Raw genomic sequence first — 25,125 nt, forward strand, 5'->3', positions numbered from 1 at the left:
GCGTCACACTGAGGACAGCAGGGTATTTAAAGTGAGGGACAATATCAACACAGTGAATAAACACACTCATTGTTGAACGTCCTCTTGAATCAGGGCAGGTCAGAGCTGTCGATCACACTTAACACCTTTGACACATTAACAGTTTTTTAAATGCTCAGTGCAAAGAGTTTAACATTGTCATCTGCTAAATTAACCTTTTTCAACAATCAGTTTTATTTTAAGTGGTTAAAATGAGCATTAGCTGTGCACTGTTGTCCAAATGTCTAAAACTGACATCTACAACAGAGTGAAGATCAGAAAAAACAATACAAAATACTAGAATCAAATACTCTGTACAATTTCATAAATCTGTTATTAGGTCAATACATGAATCTCTATCAAAACGTGTGTTGATTAAATCAACAAAAACTTTTATTTTATTTGTCTGATATAGTTTGATTGTACCGTTTTTAAGGACATTTATCCTTGGTGGTCCCATATAACACAAATGATTTAGTCTTCATTAAAAAAAAAAGGTATTGCATTAAAATTAAACGTAAAGTATAACTTCCCTTTTGGGCTCTTTTGGTACATTGTACAAAAAAATATACATGAATAAACATTGTGCAAATAATTCAAATTAATTGAGTTCTCCCTTTTTTAATTGGAATTTCTGTTTTCAAATGTTTAGATACTAGTGTACTCAGGCTTATGGACATGACCCTGTCGGCTTTCCAAGATGCAGATCAGGACGAATTTCTTTGCTTTTTGTGAACTGCATGTAATGGAAACATCAGACAGCACAGTGAGTCCTGCAGCTGCCAAACAGAAAAGTCACTTAAGTGTCGGCTGCTTGGTCACAGAGTCACGTTTCTGAAAATGAACAGCGAGAGCTCATCTCTTCAAAGTGCTTTGTAAAAACATGAATGTCTAAAAGCTAGGTACATACTGTACACATACACACGCACACACGCACAAATTGCACAAACACACGCACACACTCAACAACAGTCTTAACAAGGTCACCAGGACCACTGAGAACTTTAGACGAAGTGATCATATACTTTGAAATAATTACTCACAGCTTTAACAGGAATTACAAGTCATAAAATAGACTGTATATTAACTGTATATATAACTGACTATAGTTATACTGAAAATACAGTGGAATTTCAAGTATTTACAAACACAAGCCCTGTCCCATCATGTCTCTCAGCTCTAACAGTATAAGAACCTTGGTGCAGTTGCTTTACATTAAGTGTAATTCAGCAGTTGTGCTTTAAAGAGCTCAGTGCCTCAGTCAGGTGAGATGGTCCTGAGTCTGAAGATCAGTCCAAAATAAAAGGGAGGAAAGAAGAAAGCAGTGACCTCGGTTGAGGAGGAAACATCCTGGGACAGAGGGGACGTAATTTACAGGCTGGGCTCCCTAAATGTTCTCCTGCACTCCATGACCCCTGGTCCAGGGGGCCGGTCGCAGTTGTGCGTCAGTTTAACCAAGTCTGGTGTGAGGCGGTCGTATGCCATCTTGTACTCCCGGTCAAAAGCATCTTGAAAGAGAGATTAGTTAGTAAAAAAATCTGGATATAAAATTCACTTGGTTTAGCATATTTGCATACTGAGAGTTAACTTTTTCTAAACAGCACAAACAACCATATAAAGGTGGATGACACGTCTCCTCTGAGAGTGCTAGATCCAATGTATTGGTGAAATTAAAATGTTGGCCTGCAGGTGGTGCTAAAGTCAAGCGTTCACCAAAAGGCATTCAAATTCTCTCACAGGGCACCACTGATATCTGTACCACATTTAAAGGCGATCCACCTGATTGTTGTTGAAATGTTTTAATCTGGAACAAACTCCAACAGAAGGACATTACCATCCCATGTCGCTATAGTAACGCAAGGTTACAAGGCTTTTAAACTTACCTATATTAATGTTGTTCTTTCCCAAAGCCACTAGAGCAAGGAACAGTAAATCTCTGTAGAGGCTCCTGTTTGAGGAAAAAAAAGAAGAAGCAGTGTTAAACTTTCTTGTCACATCATCCTCCCTACTTTACGCTGACATCTAGATTTCCTCACCTCTGTCTCTTGAAACCCAGCTCGGGCCCCAGCAGCTGGAGGATCTGACTCATGGGCTGATAGAGATCACTCTTCTTAATGCTCCTCACAAAACCCTGCAGTAGCTCCACAGTGAAGAGCTGGCCCTCCTCACACAGCCCCGAGCGAACCAGGGAGTTGGCACCTGCAACGCAAGAGCGATAGAAGTCAGGCTCATCAAAGACTCGTTCCTCTCATTCACCAAGATTCAACTGTGAAGCTGAAGTATTCATGGGTTTCTAGTTACTTCATATGAATGATCTAATTTGCATGTAAATATCTGACCTCGATGAAAGTCTACAGTGTTCCCATCACTTTCTGAAAGTAATTGCACCCTCTGATTCATGATATACACCAGTCGAGTCAATGCTGAAAGGACTTACAGTGTGTGTTCCACAGGACGTAACAGGGTTGAACTCGGTCTTGGTGCAACTTCAGGTTGTCCCACATAATCCTCACAAGCACCTGCTTGCTGTCGTCTGATGAGACGCTCGGAGGAGTCTGAAGAGAGGGAAAGTGCGGAGGATTAATCCCTTGTTCTGGAACTTACGGCCCTGGTGGGCATTTTAATGCTGTTATAGTGTTGAAATTACCTGTTTTTTGTTAGTTTGGAGCTTTTTTAGTAACATTTTCAAAGAGGTGTATGTTTTTTAACAATTCCGACCACTAGGAGTCGCCAATGACATTAATAATGAATTAATATATAAATATTAATTAATAGATGGGACAAGGACCAAACAAAAAAGTTACGTTCTTGTTTGATAGCAGTATCTCAAAGAGGCTCTCTGTCATTTTACTTAGATGTTAAACAGGTCAAATGTTTGCATGCTAACTTTAACATTAGTTATATATATTCAATATCCTATTCCTTATATAGATCCCCATAAGAGCTGTATAAACAAATTGTGACTAAATGGTGACCATATTGAATGTGTCAATTGAAAGAGAGATATATGTTGGTGAGCTTAACAGACTTATTTACCTGGTCACCCTGGCGACAGTGCTGGGAGGCCAGGATAAGAGCCGGCAGGATACTTGGCAGCTCGAGCCTTCGGAAGTACCACACAAGGTTCCAGAAGACAATGGGGTGTTGGTCAACAACACTCAGGGAGGAGATGGCCTGGTCGCCCTCATTCACCAGCAGGCTCTCAAGCTCCTTCCACAGAACCAGAGGGCTGAGGTAGGGCACTGTCACCGGAGCAGAGGCTGGCGCTGCCGTACCAGCACTCCCACTGCTCTCCTGTCTCTGCGGGGGAGCTGCAGATGCCTGAGCCGCACAGTCAGTCCCAGACATTTTGGCTTCAGGATTGAGTGATGCAGACGTGTCCTCCTCTATAACAGGATTACTTTCCTTAGAGGACCTGAAGGAAGACAAACCATTTATCTTTTTAAAGAGGCCTCAGGGATAAACGATGTCTGGTCAGTGTGTGAAAGTGCTTTTCAGAAAAGTGCCAGACAGCAAAACAGACACCAGGGGTGGATCCAATGGTGGGGCCAGCAGAAGTCCTGTCTTGTTTTTAAATAAACTCGTTACCAACAACACTGACAATAAATATAATTTGTGAAGAATTGCAATTTTTAAGCTATAATTAAAGAAAACGATGTGGCTGAAAAGGGAACAATTTCAAAATGTATTCAGTGAAATGTGGTTTTGCTCAAAGCTATAGAGCTAACACTGAATATGGTCTGGGGCACACTGGATGCGAAGCGACCGCTGAACAGCTTGGTTTTCATTTCCACACCAGCTGCTGCTGGGGGAAGTCATGGAAGTCGCGCTGCTCTTCTATCTTCTATCTTTCCGCTGTTCTCAGCAGAATAAACAGTGAAACTGATCTTTCACCACAGTTTTGATGCTCTGTCTAATATTTTTAAGAAATATCTATATCATCTGTTGAATATGTCCCAAACGTAAATGTTTGCAACCCTTCCTGTACCTGCTTTCAAAATAAAGGCACTCCTGCGTTTCTGTTGACTGATTCCATTCATTTATAAAACAGCATAGAAGCGGTTCCACGTCCAGTGGCCTTTGGTGTGTTCCACCCCCCATAGAACTTATCCATACTCTTTTGTTGTGTGTAAAGAGAGGATTTACCTGCTCTTTGGTCTAAGATCTTTTATTTCCACGTTGAGGAATGGTAGGAAGGCCGTGCCGCAGAAGGGACAAGTGCTGTTGAGGTTTGAGTCGTTTGCCGTCCAGCCAGCCATGATCTCCTCATCATACACCAGACAGTCACAGGTCTTACACAGCGAACAACTGGACATCTGCACCTGCAAAGAGAATCATCAGGATGAGGAGGAAATCGGTGGCAGTGCAGAGTCTGAGTCACTCTCAAGACAAGACTCTAATAAGAGATATCCATAAGTGAGTAACTTACCTCTATGGTGTAATTGGGAGTTGGCTGGAAGCGGCTGGTGTCGGGGGAGGAATCTGGAGTGTGAGGAGTTTTAGAGGGAAGTGCCAAACCACCTGGATATGATGGAGGATTATATAATAAGACACAGAAAGGAAAAAGCTAAATGCAAGATTTACCACTAATATTAAAGGTGGTCATATTTCAATTAAATAAAGCAAGAGTACAAGAGTGAAACAAAGCAGCACCCCGTTTCTCAAAGTGTGCAATCAGGTGAAGTGAATCCTTGTCTCACATCTGTGTGCACGTGAGTGTGCATGCACGCGTGTATGCTCATGTGTACGTGTTTAGCATATAGGGCCTGTGGCGGAGGGCAGGAAAGCCCACACACTGCAGCCATCTTGCCTGCTGGCCTAGTTTCCCACATAACAACACCCAACTCTTCCCATTACTGAGTCACATTCTCACTCTAATTTTAGCTTGGTGAGGTTATATGGATTTTAGGTGTTTTACTGGGAACCAACACAATGTTTCATTTCAACTATATCAGAGAACGGATATATCGGCCAGTGTTTGGACTTGATTTAGACCTGTCATTAGACTTGCCAGTACTTTTAACTGTTTTTCAATCATTGATTAAAACATAATGTTTTATGGGAGACTGGTTTTAATGGATTTTGTTGTTTTTAATATTTCCTTTTATGATATCTCATTCATTTAGTTTTGTCTTATTTTGTTCTGTGTTGTTATATTTCCATGTCATTTGTAAAGCACTTAGAAACCTTGTTTGGGTAAATCCTATATAAATTAAGGTGTATTATTAGTAGTTTTATGATGGAAACAGTCTGCGTAACATTTCTGTGTACATGGTATATGTATCTTATCGCAATACATGTAATATATGCTATAAGGTGATTAAGTGGCCAAGAAATGAATGAAATGATGTAAAACCAACCAGAGAAGGAGTTGTGTCTGAACACTCTGTTGGGGGTGCTGGGGCTGCTCAGGGTAGCGTGGCCCACAACCGGGCTCCTCCTGAGTCTGGACATGCTGCCGTGCTGAGGGGACGTAAAACCATCTGGGTCCAGGCAGGAGTCGTTATCGAGCAGCGAGGAGCAGTCTGCCTCCGCTGACGTCAGGGACGAGACACTGATGCGGTCACAGTTGGAATCCTGAAGGAAAGAAAAAGAGTCATTATGGACACAATTTCACATTGTCTACAGAAATATTGGTGACAATTGTTGCACTGCTTAACCTGTGTCAATGAAGTCTGGGAAGACAGACGAGAGTAAAAGCGGCTGGCCTTCTCAGCCACGCCTTTCCCTGCCGATATGACGCTGCTTTTGAAGATGTCCAGAGTTGGCGTAAAGAGAGAGTCCATGGAGAAGGACGAGGTGGAGGGAGTGGGTGATGAGGGTGACGCTAATGAAGAAGGCCTCTCTCTGTCTATGTTACAGATACCCAGAGGAAGAGACGGCGACGGTCTCAGCCTCTCCTTGGATTTGACGGGCAGCGGGAGGTGCGTGTTGGAGCGCAGTAGAGTGGAGGGTCTCGGTGAGGTGTGAGGGGATGAGTTGGATCGAGGCGAGGGGCTGGAGGGGGTCCGCAGGTCCGTGCTGGGTGTGCGGCTGCTCGGGGGGCTGCTGCAGCTGCTCATGTACGTCTCGATCTCCTTAGCCAGGTTGCGGTGAGTGGTTGGCGTGCTGCAGTCGTCTTCCTGGTCACACTCTTGTACAGTCTCTGTCGCCATCAGTGACAGGGGGTCAAACCCTGTCTCTATACCTGTCCTCCTCACAGTCCCAGCACTGAAGCTGACGCTCCTCTCCATGGAGACGTCTGACCTCTCCACGACCCCGCTGCAGCTCACACTCCTCTCCACCAGAGGTTTGTGTTTGTCAGTCTCCAGCTCCTCCTCCTCGACTCCGTGCAGCCTGTCAGCAGGGAGGTGTTGCTGCTTCGCTGAGCCCAGATGAGGCACGCTGAACCTCAGGGTTTCCAGTCCACCAGACAAGTCGAGAGATTTTGGCCTCTCTGTCTTTGACGCAGCTCCACACAGAACGGTGTCACCAGATTGACTCGAAACCAGCCTGCTGCCATTACCTGGGACATCAAAACGTAGCAACACATTAATCTCTGACACACTGAAAACCTGTGGAACTGTTTTATGTGACCATCATGGCCTTATGTCAATCTTCTCTCTGAATAAAACTCACCTGCGTTGGCGACTGGTGATTTAGAAGTTTTAGTAGAAGTTGATTTGCTGCTGCTGTTTGGAACCTCAATCTCCGGTGCTGGAGAATCAAATCATATCAAATTGTTAATGATATAATACATAGATTAAGATACATTTTATTATCCCACACACATGCACAGACATGCACAGGCACACTCATGCAAGGAGGGAAATTGCCCGGGGAGCAGATGTTAGGGGAGTAAGGTGCCTTGCTCAGGGGCACTAGACAGGGTAGGGAGAATCCTCTTGGATTTTTGGACAGATCAATCCAGGTTCGTCTTTTTGTTGTTTCTCCGTGGAGCCAAACCAGAGACCTTTTCTGCCCATAGTCCAAGTTTCTGCCACTAGTCCACCGCCTCTCCTAAAAAGTTATGTCCAGTACGGGGATCGAACCCGCGACCTTGGCGTTATTAGCACCACGCTCTAACCAGCTGAGCTAACCGGACTACTTCATATTGCAGTCATAAGAATAAATAAATCGGCATTTAAGATAGAAAAACAAACATTTTGTCACTGCAAAGGTTTAGTTACTACAATTAATACAGAGTCTGACTGAATTGGACTTTTTGGGGTGTCGTAGCCACAATTAGGTAATAAACATTTTCTAGACAGATGTATTGGCTGATATATCTAGAATAATAAATTAACAATGACTCTTAAGATGCCAGTAACAACCAAGAAAAACATGAAATGTAATTTTAAGTTTGATATTTTACTGTTTAACTATAAACACCTATCCTTTAAAGGAAACACAAACAAATATACAAAACACATATTTTCTACATGGTTTATTCTGTAAAATAAAAGTTTTCATATCAGCAAACGTAAATGCTGACATGTCTGTGAAAAGCTCATATTGTCTGATATTATCGGCCAACCATTATCATGCTCTTAGATATAAATGTACAAAGTGCTATTGTTTGTGCCAATGAAAAACTGTAGCTGTGGGGCAGAGATGGTTCCTTATGGGACGGGTGTTTATCTTAAAAATCAGACAGAAAAAATTAGTCTAATATATTTTGCCAAACCAGTTTTCTAGTTTGTGATGACTGTCGCTCATGAGGACTGCGACAGAGAGAAAAGCCTGTTGTTATTTAAAATAGGATTTGAAACCAATCCTGTCACGCACCCAATCACCTGCTTATGTAACACATTTATCCATCAGCCGAATCTGTTTCTCCAAAAAACAACTAAATATATCTGCGAAACGACGGGGAGAGAATACATTACACCCACACTGTGACGAGATGCACAGAGAGAAGTTCATAATGCCGACAGTGAGCAGGGATTTATTTCTGCAGACACGGTCACAATAAGTGATGAAGATTAGAGAGAGCAGCTAATCCATAACTCACTGGACTGCCTCGGCCCTTTGTCTTCTCCCGGCGGCGTGCTGTCGCTCTCTCGGCCGCACATCCTCTCCTCCTCTTTCGAAAGGGAATCGTAACCTTGGTCTGACTGTCCACCTGAAAAAAAGATAAGAAGACTTATTCCTCTGAAAACCACCGAGTTGTTTTTTTCATACTTCCTCTCACTTTTTCAATTTCTCTTCCACAAAGAGCTAAGCACAAAGAAAAACTGTCACATAGTCTCCGTGGACCGTTTTTAGGAGACAGCTGATCTGAGAGCTTTTTTGGTGACGTCCCCCCCCCAAAGCTCCTGGCACACAACACTCCCAAAATAGAAAAGCAGGAGTAGCAGGAGAGTGAAAGAGGCTTTGAAAACTTGCATCATGTCCACAAGGTCAAACTGCAGGAAGAAGTACAGAGCAGCTTGCAGGTCTATGATAATGTTGGTATCTAAGCATGCTATCACTGCTGGGGTCTGTGTATCTACAGTACATTGGTCATCATGTAAGGCAAAGAGCAAACGGAGAAACCGTGTCACCAAGTTAAAGTATTTTTATCCTGAGTCCATGTATAATAAAAGAATAGGAAAGAAGATCCAAAGCTTTTTTCTGCCGCTGTACAGTAACAAAAGTGGCGAGAAACCTGTCTAGCCGAGATAACGGGGATTCAGTAATGGTTAAATGTATCTTTACTAGTTATAGAACTCTGTCCAAAGACGGATATGGATTTGGTGCAGATTTAATATTAGTCACTATGAGACATAATAAAATGACATGATGTTTAAGGCGTTTCTTGGATCTGGTGTCTTTTGTTTTTTTTTATTCTGTGGGAGTTGGATGATTGACAGAAAGCAGAATGTGCTGAATACAATGATGTCAGAACAGTTGAGTAGAGTGACATTCAAGCAGCTCAAAAGAGGTTTAGTAATGATGTGGTTCGGGGACTTTTTAGGTGGTCGATCGAATGGAATTTGACAGAAAGAAGCTGAGACACAAGCAGCAGCGCCGACACAATCGGAGTGACACAGTTGGAGTAAGAACAAGGCCGAGCTGCTGTCTCCTACCTGTACTGAATCCGTCATCACTGGAGTCCATTTTGGTGAAGTCGGTGTCGATGGACGTGCGCTCGGCAGAGTCATTAGTGCTGTCCAAACTCCCGTGACTGACGGTGTCGAGATCACTGCCGTCTGACAAGAGAGAGGAGGAGAGGGTCAAACAAATGACAGAGCTCCAGCAGGGTTATGAGACCAGAGGCCAGCTGAAAAAGGAGCACTTTACAATCACTGAACCGAGAGGAAATCGTTATCATCCACTACAAAGAAACAGGGATGCTCTGAGACCACATACGAGGCCGTCACCATCACTGCTTATCATCAAAAGGAATCAGAGCGCTAAAAGAAAAACTGTCTGATTTGTAACTCAGAGGATCAGAGCGATGAATGACTCAAATTAAGTCTCATATCATTAGTTCAATAATTTCCATTCTACTCAACATGATCACGTTTCTGGAATCCTCTTTTTACATTGCAGTATAGTAAGCATGATGTTTTCATTGGAGCCCCTCACACTCATACATCATCATGGCCATGACAGTCTGGGGGCTGTTGTGGGAATTAGAGATTGACATGAAGAGCAACCTGTGTGCTGAGACTGGGGAGGAAGCCGCCTTCACACCGTTTAATTAATGTCATTACAGGAATGCAGGATGGGAACAATCTGCTGCAGGAGGAGAGAGTTGGGATGAACCTGGTTATGAGACGAGGAAAGAGATAACTTCTCCCTCAGGATCACACTCATTTACATGTTGATTCACTAAGCACTGCAGGAAGTAAGACAAGCTCCTGTCAGTCTATTATGACTGAACTGAATGCAACCCCAAACAACTAGAAAGTCTTGGATTTAAAGTAATTTTAAGTGTGGGGTATTAGGGGAAGATTAGCTATTTAATTATAAATCAATGATGCTCATATCAAATTTTCTGGGCATTTCCAAGAGCTTCATAGAGAATTGTAAAGCTCCTTTCCCACTTTTGTCTACAGCGGGAATGGATTCAATCTGCATTCACTCCCTGGTCAAATGACTCAGCAGTAGACAAAGGATTTTAATCGGCTCTGATCGGTAGTGATGAAAACAGGACACCAGGGTGAACGCGCTGATTTGGCAAAGTGGCCAGTTTCCAATTGTCGGTGCGCCCGTGTCGTCGAACATGACGCACTGGGGAGAGACTTCGGGGAGAGGAGTCTCCATTTTTAGCGGGTTTGTCCATGTTTAAAAATCCTGCGTATACTCGCTTATTTTATCATGTAAAGGAGGTATAATACGCATATTTCAGCTTAGAATAATCACAACATTTGTGAAGGGAAGCCTCGACGTATCCACTTGCTAAAAATCAATGTTTTCTAGAAGCATTTTATCAAGAGGTTTGCGGTAATTATGGGACAAAATAAAAAATATCATATAAAATAGCCAGGACATTGGTCTTTTCACCTGAAAGCTGAGGATCTCTGTGTGGAGTCGGCTGTTTTCTCCCTGCCTGCTTGAACTGGAGCACGCCGAGAACCACGTTCCGGAGCTTTCCCCAAAGGAAGTAGCCTCCTCTGGTGGTGGAGGGCCACGTGCTCTCCAACACCGCCTGGAGCAGGAACAAGCACGTCATGTAAGAATCATGTATTTTTAATTACGTATTATTTGCAGATACAGTTTATATCAAGAGCAAACACCTTGTTGTAGTATCCGTAGGTGATGGCATTGGGTTGGACTCCTGCCTTTTTCATCTCAAACAGCACCCTGACGGCCAGGACAGGCTGACTGTACTGACCACACAACTGCAGCAACACACGGTAACACACCTTTGACAGAACACAACAGGGATTTCCTGTTAAAGGCTGTGCACAGTATCTTAAAAAAATAATCATTCATATCATTAATACGTGCACTGTATATGTTGATTTAGTTTGCTACCTCATCGGGAGCCTGCAGCTTCTTCTCCTGCATCTTCCTCAACACGTCGTAAGCTGTGCGCAGAGCGCGCACTTTAGAGTGACAGGTCCCGACAAATCCCGGCAGGCAGATGAACCACAGGCCGTAGCAATGACTCAGCAGACACTTGGACCACATCTGAGGTATGGATGAGTAGGTCTTGGCCATCTTCTGAGCCGATTTGATCTCCTGAAATTAAAAGGAACACATTAAATGCACAGATGATTCATCTTCTTCAAGACACTGATTTGCAATTTACATTCAGATTTACGGCCCTACTATCCATCACTATGAAAGATGAGTGCAGCAGTAAATGAAGCTTACTCAAATAATGCATATGCAATTTATCTATAATTATATGGTTGCAAAACAGCAGTGGCTGGTTAGAGAGATAGAAGCAGGGGAAGTTAATTCATGTATGGAATGTCTTGTACAATTAATCCTCATACACCTCTAAGACTGAGTAGAAAGCCATTATCCACCACTGTATTATCAGTATATGATGCTAATAATACATTATTTTTTGTACGTTTTCTAAGAAACCTCGCTTCTCACACGGCTGACCTGTTTGGAGCGTCTGAAGATGGCCGTGGGGCTGGCTGGGCTGCTGTGGCGAGAGGCCACGTGTGCCGATGGAGGATTTTGTCCCTCCAGTGGCTCCAGGAGCTCAGCGTTCAGTACAGGGAACCCAGAGTAGCTGCAGAGAGACATTACGTACGAATGCTCATATCTTGTGACAGAAACCGAGAGAGACATAATTCCACTTTTTACAAAAGTCATGCACAGGCATCGCAGTATCACATCCTGGAAGCTCCAGCACCAACACAAGCGTCCAAAAGCGACTTGTTCCAGCTCAACATAAGCTCTGCAGCGGTGACAAATGCTTTAACAGAAGCAACTTACACTCTCTGTAAGCCGTATTGTGTGCAGCCAGAGTATGTGAAGTGCTATGAAAAACACAATACTGTTTTGTATCTATTGCTAAAGAGACTGAGCCACAGTGTGGTACCTATAGCAGAGGGGATACTCCTCTCCCTGTGGCAGCGGAGGCAGCTCCGGGGGGTTGATATAGACCGTGTGCTCGCTGCGGTGGGATTCATCCAGTTCGATCAGCCGGGTGTCCTCTGGCCGCTCGCTGTCCATCTGGTTTGAAAGAGAAACACACTTTCATCAATGCTTTTCATCTTTGCTCTTAGCCGCTTGGAAGATCTCAGGCATCTGCTAATGTACAAGCTCTCAGATCAGATCAGACACCAGGGTCAGTGAGGACAAACAGATGTCACTAATGAGTCCATCAGCATCAGAAATATGGCTCGTGTCCCGAGGATGCTGCCAAGCCGGGGACCTCAGCCTATGGATCTTCTAAGACTAAATGAATCCAGGCTGCAGTGACCTGGACAAAATGCCAAGTAGCTCCCGGGACATCATTACACTTTACTGCTTTGGCAGCGATGCTCGATACTTAGCTGCCACATTTGCTTCATTTCAAGTGACCAACTGATTTGCTCAATTGAGACAAGTGTGCAGAGACCGACTACTGTCTGCAAACAACAGCACCAGCATGAAAGAGGACAGTGAAGGTAAAGTTTACAGAGTTTAAAGAGATTCAAAACCCCTCCTATGCTAATGTGCAGTCACCTGGATCATCTGATTCGATTACCAGGTCAGACGTGAGCTTTAGATAAAAACCTGAATATTACAGCAGCAGCTGAAAAGCTCCCCAGTGACACCACGTTACAACATTTGTTCCACTCAGCCGAGTACATGATTCAGTCAACTGACTGTCACTGACCCGTTTGCCCTCGCTTCGATTTCACTCTGCGTCTCTCCGCTCGTTGCCCTTCCTCTTACACCCGAGAGGTCTTTCCCAATCACGCACTTGTTGTCAACCTCAGCATCATTGACGCTGAGTGAATCAATGCTTCCACTTCTCGATAATAACCGCAGCGGCCATTCATACAGGAGCTACTAAATGTTCAGGCAGGATGTAAATGTGACTTCCCGATTTCACAAGTTTGCAAGCACACAGGGTTTTTTGGAAGGGAGTGGGATGTTTTGTCTTTTTTGTGTGTGTTACAAAACATGTGTAGGCAGGATGTGTTAATAAAAGCTGTCAAATCCTCAAATGATTCATCCTCTAACTGAGAACTGAGCCACAAACCCACAGAATTTCAACATCTAAACTCCCAACAATTGGACAAATGGGTCTTATTATTGTGCATTACAGTTCACAGAGGTCAGGACAGTGCACAGAATAGGAAAAGCAGAAATAATGAATATCTCACAGACCTTAGCTCTAATTCTGGATGTGGTTCATTCTAATGGCACCTGGTTCAATAATGCAGATCGCTGACACAGACTAATGCACATCCTCACATTTAAGACCTCTACACTTTTAGCTTCACTCCATTTAAACCTCACTGTGATTAATCCATAAAGAGTACACACACAAATTTGGAGCTGAGTCATGCTGTGAGGACAATGGAAAATTATACCGGATTCCATTACTGAAAATGTGCAAAAACATGTACGCAGTTAACACGAGGTCTAGCAGCTTACCTTGCTTCCACTGGTGAAGAGCTACCAGGCAGCGATCAGGACAAGCAAAGCATCAAGGGAAACGACAAAGGCAGGAAAAGAGAAGAAGAAATGACCAAGAGCAGAAGAAAAACATTTTTTTTAGTTGAAAAGAACAGTGGAAGATTATAAGTGATTAAAGCTTAGTGCTGAAGGGAGACGTTGGGCTGTTAGTTCCTTTTTATTAGTTCCCACTATTTGCTTATTGACTCTTTCAATTTAGATGAGGACGTCAATTAGAAATCTTAATTAAGAGGACAGCAAGTGATTTATCGTTTTGCTCTCATCCTAAGCATTGTATCTGCAAATGAGTGGAGGCCACTGCAGCAATTTGGATCAATCAGCCCGACACTGATGATGAATGAGCCTCTGGGCCGAGACATTGTCTTTCGTCTGTTGTACACAGTCCGACTGGCAACATGAGAACGTTGCTACACACAAAATACAAACAGCAATACTTTTTCAGCTGTTTTAAGTCTAGTCAAAAGCTCTGTTAGCAGCAATCTGCAGACAAAATAAATAGCCGACACAACTGACTTTTGCTCTCCACAAGGCCTGTTTACCTGTTCATAACCAAAGCCTGTGCAAACATGATTGGTCAAAAAGTTCATATAAGGATTAGTTCTTAAAAGTCGGACGAGCTGTGAGCCTCACCTTATCAACGCACTCGTCAAAGAAAGCCAGGCTGGCGTCTTTATCACTGACAAAGGAGCACTCCTCTATGAAACGGCTGAACATTTGAGTCTTGATCATCAGGGAGTAGAACCTCTGGTGGGAGCGGTCTCTGCTCTTCAGGAAGCCTATGAAACAAAGCATCTTATGAAATCAGGCACATGAAGGGTGGACATTTATCTCGGAAAGCTGTTGAGAGCATTTTCATTTTACAGGACGCAGACCACAGGAAATTAATTCTGTTCTGTGCAACAAGTTGCTCTCTGCCGCTCCGCTTGCATAAGAGTCCACAGATGTGTGAGGACATTGTGTTGTTATTCATGGCCGTTCCTCTCGCTTGTTATCCAAGCCTATTTGCCACGGAGGCTTAAGATAAATCACCAGTGTCATTACAGAAGTGATTTAGGACAAACCTAACCCCCTGACCGACCGAAACACTAAATCACATGAAGGCAAGGCAACAACAGCTTGTCAGTGTGCTTCGTGATCACATATAATAAAACCTATGGCAGACAGAGGTGCCTACCTTGCAGGTCAAAGAGGGAGCTGGCGTCTGTGGTTGTCTCAGAGGGAGCTTGGGTGATGGGCAGGAGGTAGGAGCGGTAGCCTCGTAGGATGGCCGCCATGAAGCGCAGGAAGGCCTCCTGGATTTCCAGCTCCAGAGTGTGGAGGCTCTTCCCCCCGTTTAGCTCACTGTCAGTCACTGTGTGCTCTATCTGCACATCATCCCGGCTCACCTGAGAACCTGGAAGCACACAATCATCGTAGGACATGAACAACATGGGAACACAAGCTATTACTACAGTTCAATCAAATCAGTGCTTAAGCTACTTTTTTGTGCGATAGCCAATGTAAGCACTCTTTCCACAATGGGACATAAGCCGGGCCTATTAAAGATACAGGCAACAAGTTTTTTTACTCCTTTATTGGTGCAATGACAAAATAGACAATGAGTGATATAGAAGAAGGTTTGGCTAACAAAAAGCAAGACAGCAAATTATAAATAATACAAATTAAAATAGACAGAGCAAACATGCTGACAACATGCATGTTAGCAGGTGTGTTTAGCATGTAAAGTGAGATGAATTTGTAAGTATGCTATGCTAATTAGCACAAAACACAAAGCAGACGTCGGTGGTTAATGGGAGGGTCAACAGTTTCGCAGGTATTTGGTCAAAGAAGTAGACCAAACTAAATTATTTTGATCTAAACCTTTATCTAAATTGACCCACCCCCGTCAGTTTAAAGCCTAAATCGAATCTGCTCCTTAAATGAATGGGGCCCAAGCCCAAGCCCCACCCTACAACCTAATTTCAAGTCGTTTTTGCATAATCCTGCTAACAGACAGACAAACAGCTATGAAAACATGACCTCCTTGGTAGAGATAATCTGCTGCAATCAAAGGACTTTCTTTTTCAAGGATATTGATATTTATAGCTGTGACGATGACAAGGCAGATATTTCTATTTTCTCTTCAAACAGGCAACATTAGCCCGTAGCTCTGCACTGAAATTTGAGTAAAAAGCCTAAAGCGATTCTGGGAATCACAGTGGATGACTAATTGAAGTGTAGTGAGAGAGGCAGGTAGAGCAGCAGTGGCTGTACCACAAAGATTCAATTACACGTCTTCCATAATACCTCCTGGGATGTACTTAACATTACAGGTTGTTTTTTTATGTAACAATGTAAGCATCTAATGAGTTTTCCTGTAAGATGACTGTACAGACTGACTCAACAGACTCAAGTAGCGAGCCTAAATTATTCATGAGAACACATATGGAATGACACAGCATCAGACGGGACTCACCCTCAATGAGCTGCTGATAGAGCTTATTCAGAGTGTTCAGAAGATATTTACAAGCTCTCCTGGGCAAGATTTTCCATGTTAAAGCCTTCTTGTCTTCTTTTCTGAAAGCACAACATATGGTCTTCATTACATGGGAGGACAGTAAAGAAACATTAGAAAATGATTTGAGGAGGGAGATTAATTTACTGACATGAGCTCCTACAATAAAAATTACAAAATAGCTTTATAAATGTGGGAAACGAGCGTTTACCACATGTGCTTTTGTGCATCGTGAGAATATTTAACATTCCAACTCTTATCGGTACATAAGAGAGGCTCTTACTGACAGACACCGATAACCTTGGGAGGAACTTAAGTTGTCAGACCAATAAAAACCTAAACCAGGGGAAGAGGATTTTTGTTTGGATTTCTCAATGTAGAAGGGGGCCATCTATCAGGGAGCAGCCACGGTTAGAAGTCACGTACTGGGAGATTGTGTTGGTGTCCAGATCCACACAGCTGATATCAGATGGGGGCACGTAAAGGTCAAAATATCTGGAGTCCAGGCCCACGATGAAAGGACAGGGAGCGCTGAGCACGTCGGCCAGGGCCAGCGGGCACAGAGGGATGTAGGGGCAAGGCCAGTGGAAGGGAAAGATCATCTGAAAAGGGAACAGACGTGCATCAGAACAATGCAACAACAAAACTGCAAAAATTAAAAAGATTTAAGTTGTTTTTCAGACATGGACACCAGCTTTTCTCTGGAGGTTATTCAGAGTTAAGTGCAGGTCTGACAGCCGCTTTAAACAGCGAACTAGTCCGTAACTTTTAATGAACATTTCGTTAAAAAACATTTTTCAAAAGTAATTGCTCTTGAACGCCCCTAATACCCTTAGAGGAGGTTCTCCTTTGATGTGATTATGGGTGATTCATCGATGCCACGGCCCTTCCCTACCTCATCCACCATTGTAACTATAATCACATTAAAAACCACCCACTTTATTATTGTGAGAAATGGAAAGGAAAAAAAGAACAAAGCACTTACAGACACGAGGGCCTCAGTAACACTGGTGAGTACAGCCGGACGCAGGGAATGAACCAGGATCTTGTGCTCTGTGACAGCCAGCACCAGCAGAGTGGCGGCATTTTTCGGGCCCAGATTTAGCAGCAATGTGGAGAGGCTTCCACCACTAGCACACAAACACACACGCATAAATAAATAAAATGTTCCAGATAAAGAAAAACAAACAGAGTATGTCTTCATATTATAATTATATATTTCACTGCTGTTTCCCCACCTGAGAGGCAGTGGAGAGGAGACAGGTTGGCTCAGTATCAGGCTGTCATGTGGAGACAGCTGCGGAAGAAACAGAAGAATATTACAGCATAAGTGGGAGGAGGATTTTCCCCGTGAGTATAGCGTGTTTACAGATATTAATGTCAAACCGGGTAAAGCACTGAAGAACTGAAGTCTTTACATCACAAGACAAATTTCACATTTTAAACTCACCTGCACGAGGATGCGCGGCCTCTGAATGGAAGGGAATGGCACATTTTGCATGAATTGCGAGATGTGTCTGGAAGTGAAGAGATAAAAGAATAAATGAAGCCCACCGAGACTAAGAATTAACCAGTTTCTGATGGACTTAAAAACATGCCTACTTTTCAATAGGCAGAGCGTGTGGTCCAGAGATGGAGTATCGGTAGAGGAAAGTGAGAAAGCTCCTGAAGGACTGGAAGAAGGGCCAATGGGAGAGCAGAGAGATGCTCTTGTTGCTGTAAACACTTCTGGTCCCGTCAGGTCCGAGGCCAGAGCTCGGCAGGCTGAGCTGTGAGCGCTGACGCTCAGACAGGTTCTCCTCTGAGAAAGGCTCATAGAACTGGATGGCTGCTCCGTACACCTGCACATTAATGGATCGCGATAAAAGAGTTGATTATATGTACAATCTATTCAAGACATGCACATGTATGCACACACACAAAAATACTTAAATCTAGCTGCTTTTACATATACATTCTCCTCAGATTTCCCAGAGGAGCTGTATTGCAAGAATGCAAATGTCCATGTCAGTTGCTCTCGGCATGTTAATGTTAATGTCTGAGGGAGCTCATGTAAGAATACAGCAAGAAATTGTCTGGAGAATTCACAGCGAGCGGATGAGCGCTTTGATGACATTGCGACAGAGGCAGAACTGAAAATACCTAAAAGAAAACGTCAGGAGGAAAAAGAGAAGCAATGAACGAAGAAGACTGAGACGAAGAAGTCAACTTGAAAAGACAACGAGATTCGAGAGCTTTTGGCCATATGGTGTTGATGATCTGGTAACAAAAACACATGTTATCCGCAGCTGTCCCCTTTATTATCTACCGAGACGTCACCTCTTGAACATTATCATGTTGTGGTGAAAGCCTCTGACCCAGACAATCTCCTGCTGCATTACTCATATGAGAAAGGCAAAGTCAGGACAATGTCCAGACCCAATTTTCTTGACATCAATCAGACTTCATGTCTTCAAAACTCGGCTCGAGACTCAAATCAAAGCGTAGTGAATGGACCTTTGAAAGAAGTTATTCAGGTAAAATGTCCTTTTCGGAACCACTGATGAATTTTCCTCATCATAAATCAGTGAAATCATCCTCAGCCCTTTGAAGTCTTTCCTCCCAAATAATTAAACAAATCACACCAGGCATGAAGCGCCAGGAGACTCGCCTGCAGTCTCGAGGATGCAAGAAAGGAGTGGGCACTGAGTCATTCAGCATTTAAAACTTCTGCGAGCCCAAGTGGTGCATGATTTATCCATTATTCAAAAGATGAGCTGCAGAAAAAAAAAGATCTTTTATGCTGCATTGCTTTAAAGGCCGACCGGGCGGTAAGTATTCCAAACACATCCTTCAGACAATTTCTGATTCCAGGTCGACTTTAGAAGTTGATTAAAATAGAGTGCTATTAAATACCACTGCAGCTCATCAACAAACTACTCCATAAGGGATACTAATGCACAGAGAGAGGCAGAGGGGGCGGTAAAGATGGAGAGACCGGCTGAAATGGAGCAATTAAGGGAGAATCTGTCAGAAAAACAGATGCCAACTGTGTGTTAATGGCTTAATTATTGAAGTGGTAAATGATCCCGAGCAGGACTATGACGTAAGTGGTGGATTTATTTGCCGATATCAGTATTCCAGTTTGTGTCGTTTCTGTGTTTTACAAAACAGCCATAAATAAGTGAAAGAGATCAAGGCAAAGGAGCCCAGATGTTGGTGACACCCGTGTAAGTAGGTGGTTTTACCTTTCCTCCGGAGGCCCCCGTCAGCACAAAGGTGGAGAAAACAGGCAGGGAGTGTTTGGTGTGTGCCGGCCAGCACTCAATCGTGGCCCCCATGGGAAGGCAGAACATAGGCACGGACTCCGGCAGTGGGAAGGACTCGTAGTCCTCCTCAGGGTACCTACACAGCAGAGCTGGACACAAACACACATACAGTATAACATATGAACAGGCAAGATCATATGATAATTACTGACACATCCACAAAACAGACTCTCTCACACTAGTTTACCTGCTTTGTATGCAATTGTGTTTGCTTTAGCCAGAGATTTCTTATAACAAAGGTAGACTGAGGATCCCCACTGGAAGAGGAGAAAAGACACAGGACATCACACGTCGGTAAAATCCTAATCTTTGCACATAAGATATAACTGTCCATGAAGCTGTGTCCCACCATGCTGCTGTTGAGGTTCTTGTCCACCTTGCAGAAGGTGTGGGGGGGTATCTCCCCCTTGCCGGGGACGATGATGCAGACATCAGTGACAGCGAGTGAAGTGTGCGGCTGGCTCTTGGGAGCACGGCGGTAGGTGATGTAGATGCGTTGGGAGGACGAGTTGCTGATGTTGGCAGGACGACCTGAGGGCGTGGTCTGGACGAGGTGACATCCAGACTTCAGTTTCTCTTTCCACTCGTACAGAACACTGAAACACGAGTTTTGAAACAAGACATTCTTGAAAACACATATTTTAAGTGGAGAGTTTTTGATGATGTATTCGTTGAGGTGATGTGAGACTAAAGGATGCGTTTAAGAGCAGATTACAGTGACCCAAGGCAGAGAGGTGATTAGTGGTGCCGGGCAAGTAAAGGGTCAGAGACGGAGGATTACTGCTTACCCAAGATCTGTCAGTGGAGGCTTATCTCTGCCTCGCCTGAAGCACAAGAAGATCTGCGGGCCCCTGAGGCTGGCTCCATTGAGCTCCGCAGACAGGCCTGAGGGGGTGCTTTCCACACAGGTGAAACCCGGGGGTACCTCTTCGCCCAGGGAGCGGATCACCACCGCTACGTCTGTGATGGGGGCTTTGGGTTTAACAGATTTGGTACCGGCATCGTCAAAGTGGAGTTCCTCCTCCAGAGGCTTGCACGAGTCGGTGAGGCCGGCAACCACAAAGTAGTCGGCTACACGAGGGCCTTTATCCTCCATTATTTCCCATTCCCTCACTGTGGGCTGAAGGTAGAGAGAGAGAGAGAGAGAGAGAGAGAGAGAGAGAGAGAGAGAGAGAGAGAGAGAGAGAGAGAGAGAGCTTCCATTATGCATTTGAAACGTATTCCAGAGGTGGTGCAGCTTGAAAAGAGGGAAATGGCCCTTTGCAATCAGGAAAACAGACCAGGCTGAGTAGAATGGGCTGAATAGTACACCTCTCTACAAACGCATTGTTTGAATTATCTTTCTGCTATTGAATTAAACATGGGACTCATGAAACATGTCAAATGTAGACATTACATTACATACATATTCTATACTGTGCAAATAACCAGATATAATGGGAGCATCTGGAAGCATTTAACATGCATTCCTGTCTGCAAAAACACCATATTTCACAAAGAAATATGGGCGGGCCTAAGACCGCTGACCTTGCTATATGACCTGACTGATTATGTAAAGTAAAACACATGCCTGCGTGGAGAGGAAAAGTACCAGAATATAATTGGGCGTCGAAAAATGAAGAGAAGGCAGACTAAAAGCTTTTTTAGGGGCTTTAGCGAGGTGATATTCATACCGTGTGTATCATTCTGCATTAACAATGTTGTGGTAAAGGAAGGAGTGGAGCCGGCGCCTGTGAGTCAGCTTGTGACAGCTTTATCACACCGCATGGAGCCCGGGAAGCCCTCTGAGCGCCGGGCCAGCTCGTGCTCCAGCTGAAGAGCTTGCTTATCTCACTCAGCAGTTCCTCCACACTCACCAGCAAACTGATAAACAGCTGCCTGTTATTTCCCACAGTGGGATATTGAGGGAGTTAGAATAAAGTTACCCCCACTCCTCCTCCTGCGCTATACATGTGTCGCTTCTAGGAACCATGGCACACCAGAAGCGGTGACCATATCTCGTCCACTTAGGACTTTGGCTTTTAACTAAGGGATCTGTGCTGCGTTCCTCCTCGGGGTCGTATGATGTGACAGAAAGCTAAGCCCTTCTTACGGGCTTAGAGGGTGAAACTGGCTTTTAACATTTGGAGAAAAAACTAAAAACCTAAAATAATCTATAGTAGCAAACACACTACAGCTATTCCAGCGTCATGCTGAGGGGTGAGAAGCTGTAACTGGTGCAGTCAGAGAATGATTTGCTTGAATATCTGAGCATAGAAACCGCAAGACCAAAGAAAACAAACCACCAACAACATTCTAATATATTTCCTTTTGTGTTTTTTTCGCTCTGTGCTTCAGTGATGGAGAGATATTTTCAAAACATGACTCATCATCACTCATGTTCTCGTTGCAGAGACTTTGTTCCCAATGTTCCCTGGTTAGCTCACTGCAGTTTGGATGCACGCTATTTGTACCCTGCACTGTGAGCCTTGTGGGTAAATCCACACACTTATACGGTATCTATATTTTCTTGGCATCTTAGTTCACTCAAAAGTGTTTTGAGGGGTACAAGCGCTTCCTAAAAAACAAGAGTCCAGAATTTGACACATTTAAAGTTGCTTACTTAGTTGGTTTAAGTTGACTTGTCTCTTTACCATGATTCTAAACCAGTTGTACTTTTCCAAGACTTTGACAAAGGCTATTTTTACTCAGCAGACTTTATTTTTTAAACACAGATTTGTCTATAAAAGAAGATTTTTCTTTTCCTCAAGCTCCCCTGCAACCATGAAGGGATAAGTGTGCAGATAATGGATGGATGGATGGATGGATGGATGGACAACTCGCACTACTGTAATCACCAATTTAGCGGTTTCATTATCACTGGAGTCCATGCACTATACTGTACATTTAGACAATTGGTCAAAAGGTTTACAAACTCTTCGTCATCACTGTTTGAGCTTGCACAAGAATTGACACTGCAAGACATTGATTATGATAAAGAGACAGAATTCTATTTTATTATGGGACCTAACAACCACACAACATTAAAGGCCCAAACTATCCTGTTCATCCACTTTCATTTCACGTGACATAACTCTAAAAAAAGAAATCCCTGCTCTCAGTAGACACTGCAGGGGTGCAGCTAAATATACAGCTGTTGGAATCGCAGTTGTGTCGTACAATGCTTGGAAGGTTCAGGATTAAATATACATGTAATCTCCAGCTCCAACTCTCACGACATCCACTGCATCTATTCCTCCCCCTCAACAGGAAGCCGAGGCCTGGAAAAATATCTAATCCTCACCATAGCAACAGCATTAAAATTGAACTGAATATTTCTCCCTGCGATGCTGAAATGAGCCGAGAACGTTGCTGTGGTTAAGAGTCGAATAATTTGGGCAGCGTCGTTACCACGGATGTTTTCTTCTCATAATTTCGGAGCCTCGGACAGAGACAGAGAATACAATCATTTAGAAAAATAGCCTTGATATTAACAGATACGTCCTGAATATGATATGAACACCAGTTTCTGTCTGTGTTTAATGTTTTCTGTGTTATTGGTCTTTATGTTGTATTGACCTGGAAGCTCCTGTTCCCTTTTTAACTAGCAAAGCTTCTGTCTGTGTTTTCCATTAGTCTTTGAGGTGGGTTCTGATGTAGGCTGCACTAGAGGAAAAGGTTACTGCTGCCACGTGTCTCGTTCTGTTTTGTCTCTACACTGCATCACTGTTGTTATTGTGTCCATCAATAGGAAGACTCATCACGCTTTTACATCTGCTTCAGTGACCAGAACATTAAAAACAAACCTGATTTGACCAGATTTCGTCCTATTTTCTACCTTCCTACTATCACACTTAATGCGTGCGACTCCATGTTACCACAACCCTGGAAGTACTACACTGAAGAACTGCAATAATTTCATTAACCACACTTTTCTTCACACAAATAAGGACATGGCGGATTTCCTCTTTTGCCAGCTTCCCCCATTCACATCCACTATTGTTGTTATGAGTCACCTCTGACCGGCAGCTTTGCAAGAATTTCTTCAAAACTTGTGCAATATTGTTCCCAACATTTACCCCCTACAGGGAACCACAAAAAAAACCCCACATTGTCTTAAAACACAACGCATCATATTCTGTATATTTCCAGTAATTAACATATTACAAGATGCCTTTGGTCAGAGGACTTGTGAGACAGTTTCCCTTGTTGTTCAGCTGAACATGTTTTCTTTCTATGAACACTTTGGGTGTATAAAATAATCTAAATTTAATTCCAATGGATTTTAACAGTGCATGTCCACACAGAGTTACTTTGTTAAAATGCAAGCGCCAACGGGTTTGAGGTTAAATTTGGATGAAAATTACGCATAATGAAAAGCTGTTCTTGTTTTTACTGGGTTGTGATTAGACTCAAGGCTAATGGGAGCTTTTGTAACTTGAAACAAAGTAAGTGCTGACACATCTCCCCCAAAAGAGCAGAAGTTCAACCATAAATCCTTTTGATTTGGTGCTGTGCAATAAAAGCCTTCTGACTTTTGCTCTGAGCATCCCAGCGGCTGCTGGTCAGGCAGCCAGCCTGTGCTGGGATTATGGAGGGCTGTGTTAACAGCAGGGGGGGGGGGGGCAGTCTGATCGTGGGGAGGGAACCACCACAACATTTCACTCAGCATCTGTTCCCTCTTAGCCATGAAGACAACCCTCACCCACATCAGCCATTTGCATTCCTCACATTTGACAGGGGGGTGGTGGGGGGACCCTGCGGGCTGCCTGATGAGGAAACCACACACGCCCAAGATAAACACAGCAGAAAGATGAAGAGGGTGCACGAAGGTGCGTGTGCTGGATATTAAACACCGGAGGAAGCCTGTGTGATGAGCTTGAAAACGGTTTGAAATTGTTTGAATTGGCACAAAGAAAAGCGTGCGGCGATAAATACACCACTGACCTCAGCGAGCACAACAACACAGAGGGGTTCTCTCCCATCACATCACAAGAGGCCATCTTACCAAGCATCTACCAGGGATGCAACCAAACCAGCCTGCGTTCGACTCGAAGTGACCAATCAGCGCAGTGATGATAGTCAACCACACACAGGCAGTAATGATATTAATCATTGAAATATTACTGCAATGCATGCAGCTCTATGGAAATAATATAACGGTGTTGTTTTAATTATAGTAACCAGTAGCCATCCAGCATTAGAATGAGATTTCACATGAACCCGTTTGTAAAGGGGATCAGCTCCAATAAAACCAGTCACACAATATGAAAGACACGCAGGGAAACCGCTTCATTATACAGACTGTGTGTGTGTGTGTGTGTGTGTGTGTGTGTGTGTGTGTGTGTGTGTGAGCGTGTTTTTAAATCTACTCACATCCCAGATTCACGACGATCACTCTGTCGATCACGAGCTGCGCGTCCACGTTGAACCTGCAGATTCCTCCCGATGAGAACGATGCTGAGCGTCGCCTCCTCTCTGATGTCTCTGTCCTGAACGTGTTCTCATGAAGAGAAGAAGAGGAGAAGGTCGCTCTCAGAGGGGTGGACGCGCACGAGCAGCCTGTGTAGTTGCGAGCTGCGCTTGATCCAGACCTGCGCGTTCACGTGACTGATTACAAACGTCACTGACGTCACTGGTGACGCTGCTGGCCGCTGTGACAGAGGAACAACCACTGCACGCGGGATGAATTAAGAAATATGTTGGGTATGTTTTACCATAAACTATGGTGAAATTAACCATTAATTACCATCATTATTA

General features: G+C 43.7%; 1 protein-coding gene and 1 non-coding gene across 2 annotated transcripts; both read right to left on the reverse strand.

The window, feature by feature from the left end:
- Positions 1-1,180: 1,180 nt before the first annotated feature.
- On the reverse strand, positions 1,181-24,779 carry dennd4a (DENN/MADD domain containing 4A). Its single transcript, XM_061076621.1, has 31 exons — positions 24,742-24,779; positions 20,175-20,506; positions 19,736-19,982; positions 19,574-19,643; positions 19,306-19,475; positions 17,681-17,919; positions 17,529-17,595; positions 17,317-17,375; positions 17,064-17,208; positions 16,505-16,680; positions 16,040-16,140; positions 14,759-14,977; positions 14,215-14,360; positions 13,543-13,563; positions 11,993-12,126; positions 11,548-11,680; positions 10,966-11,172; positions 10,725-10,853; positions 10,492-10,636; positions 9,069-9,191; positions 8,012-8,122; positions 6,637-6,714; positions 5,679-6,523; positions 5,379-5,595; positions 4,448-4,539; positions 4,165-4,340; positions 3,055-3,433; positions 2,456-2,573; positions 2,055-2,217; positions 1,902-1,966; positions 1,181-1,526 (listed from the first exon to the last, which is right to left on the reverse strand). Exons 2-31 carry the CDS (start codon positions 20,480-20,482, stop codon positions 1,390-1,392), a joined length of 5,220 nt encoding a protein of 1,739 aa, XP_060932604.1. The 5' UTR covers positions 20,483-20,506; positions 24,742-24,779; the 3' UTR covers positions 1,181-1,389.
- Positions 7,029-7,102, reverse strand: trnai-aau (transfer RNA isoleucine (anticodon AAU)). Its single transcript has one exon. It is a non-coding gene; the product is annotated as a tRNA-Ile (tRNA).
- Positions 24,780-25,125: the final 346 nt, after the last annotated feature.

Source organism: Limanda limanda, chromosome 8 (assembly GCF_963576545.1).
Source record: "Limanda limanda chromosome 8, fLimLim1.1, whole genome shotgun sequence".
NCBI classification, from domain to species: domain Eukaryota; kingdom Metazoa; phylum Chordata; class Actinopteri; order Pleuronectiformes; family Pleuronectidae; genus Limanda; species Limanda limanda.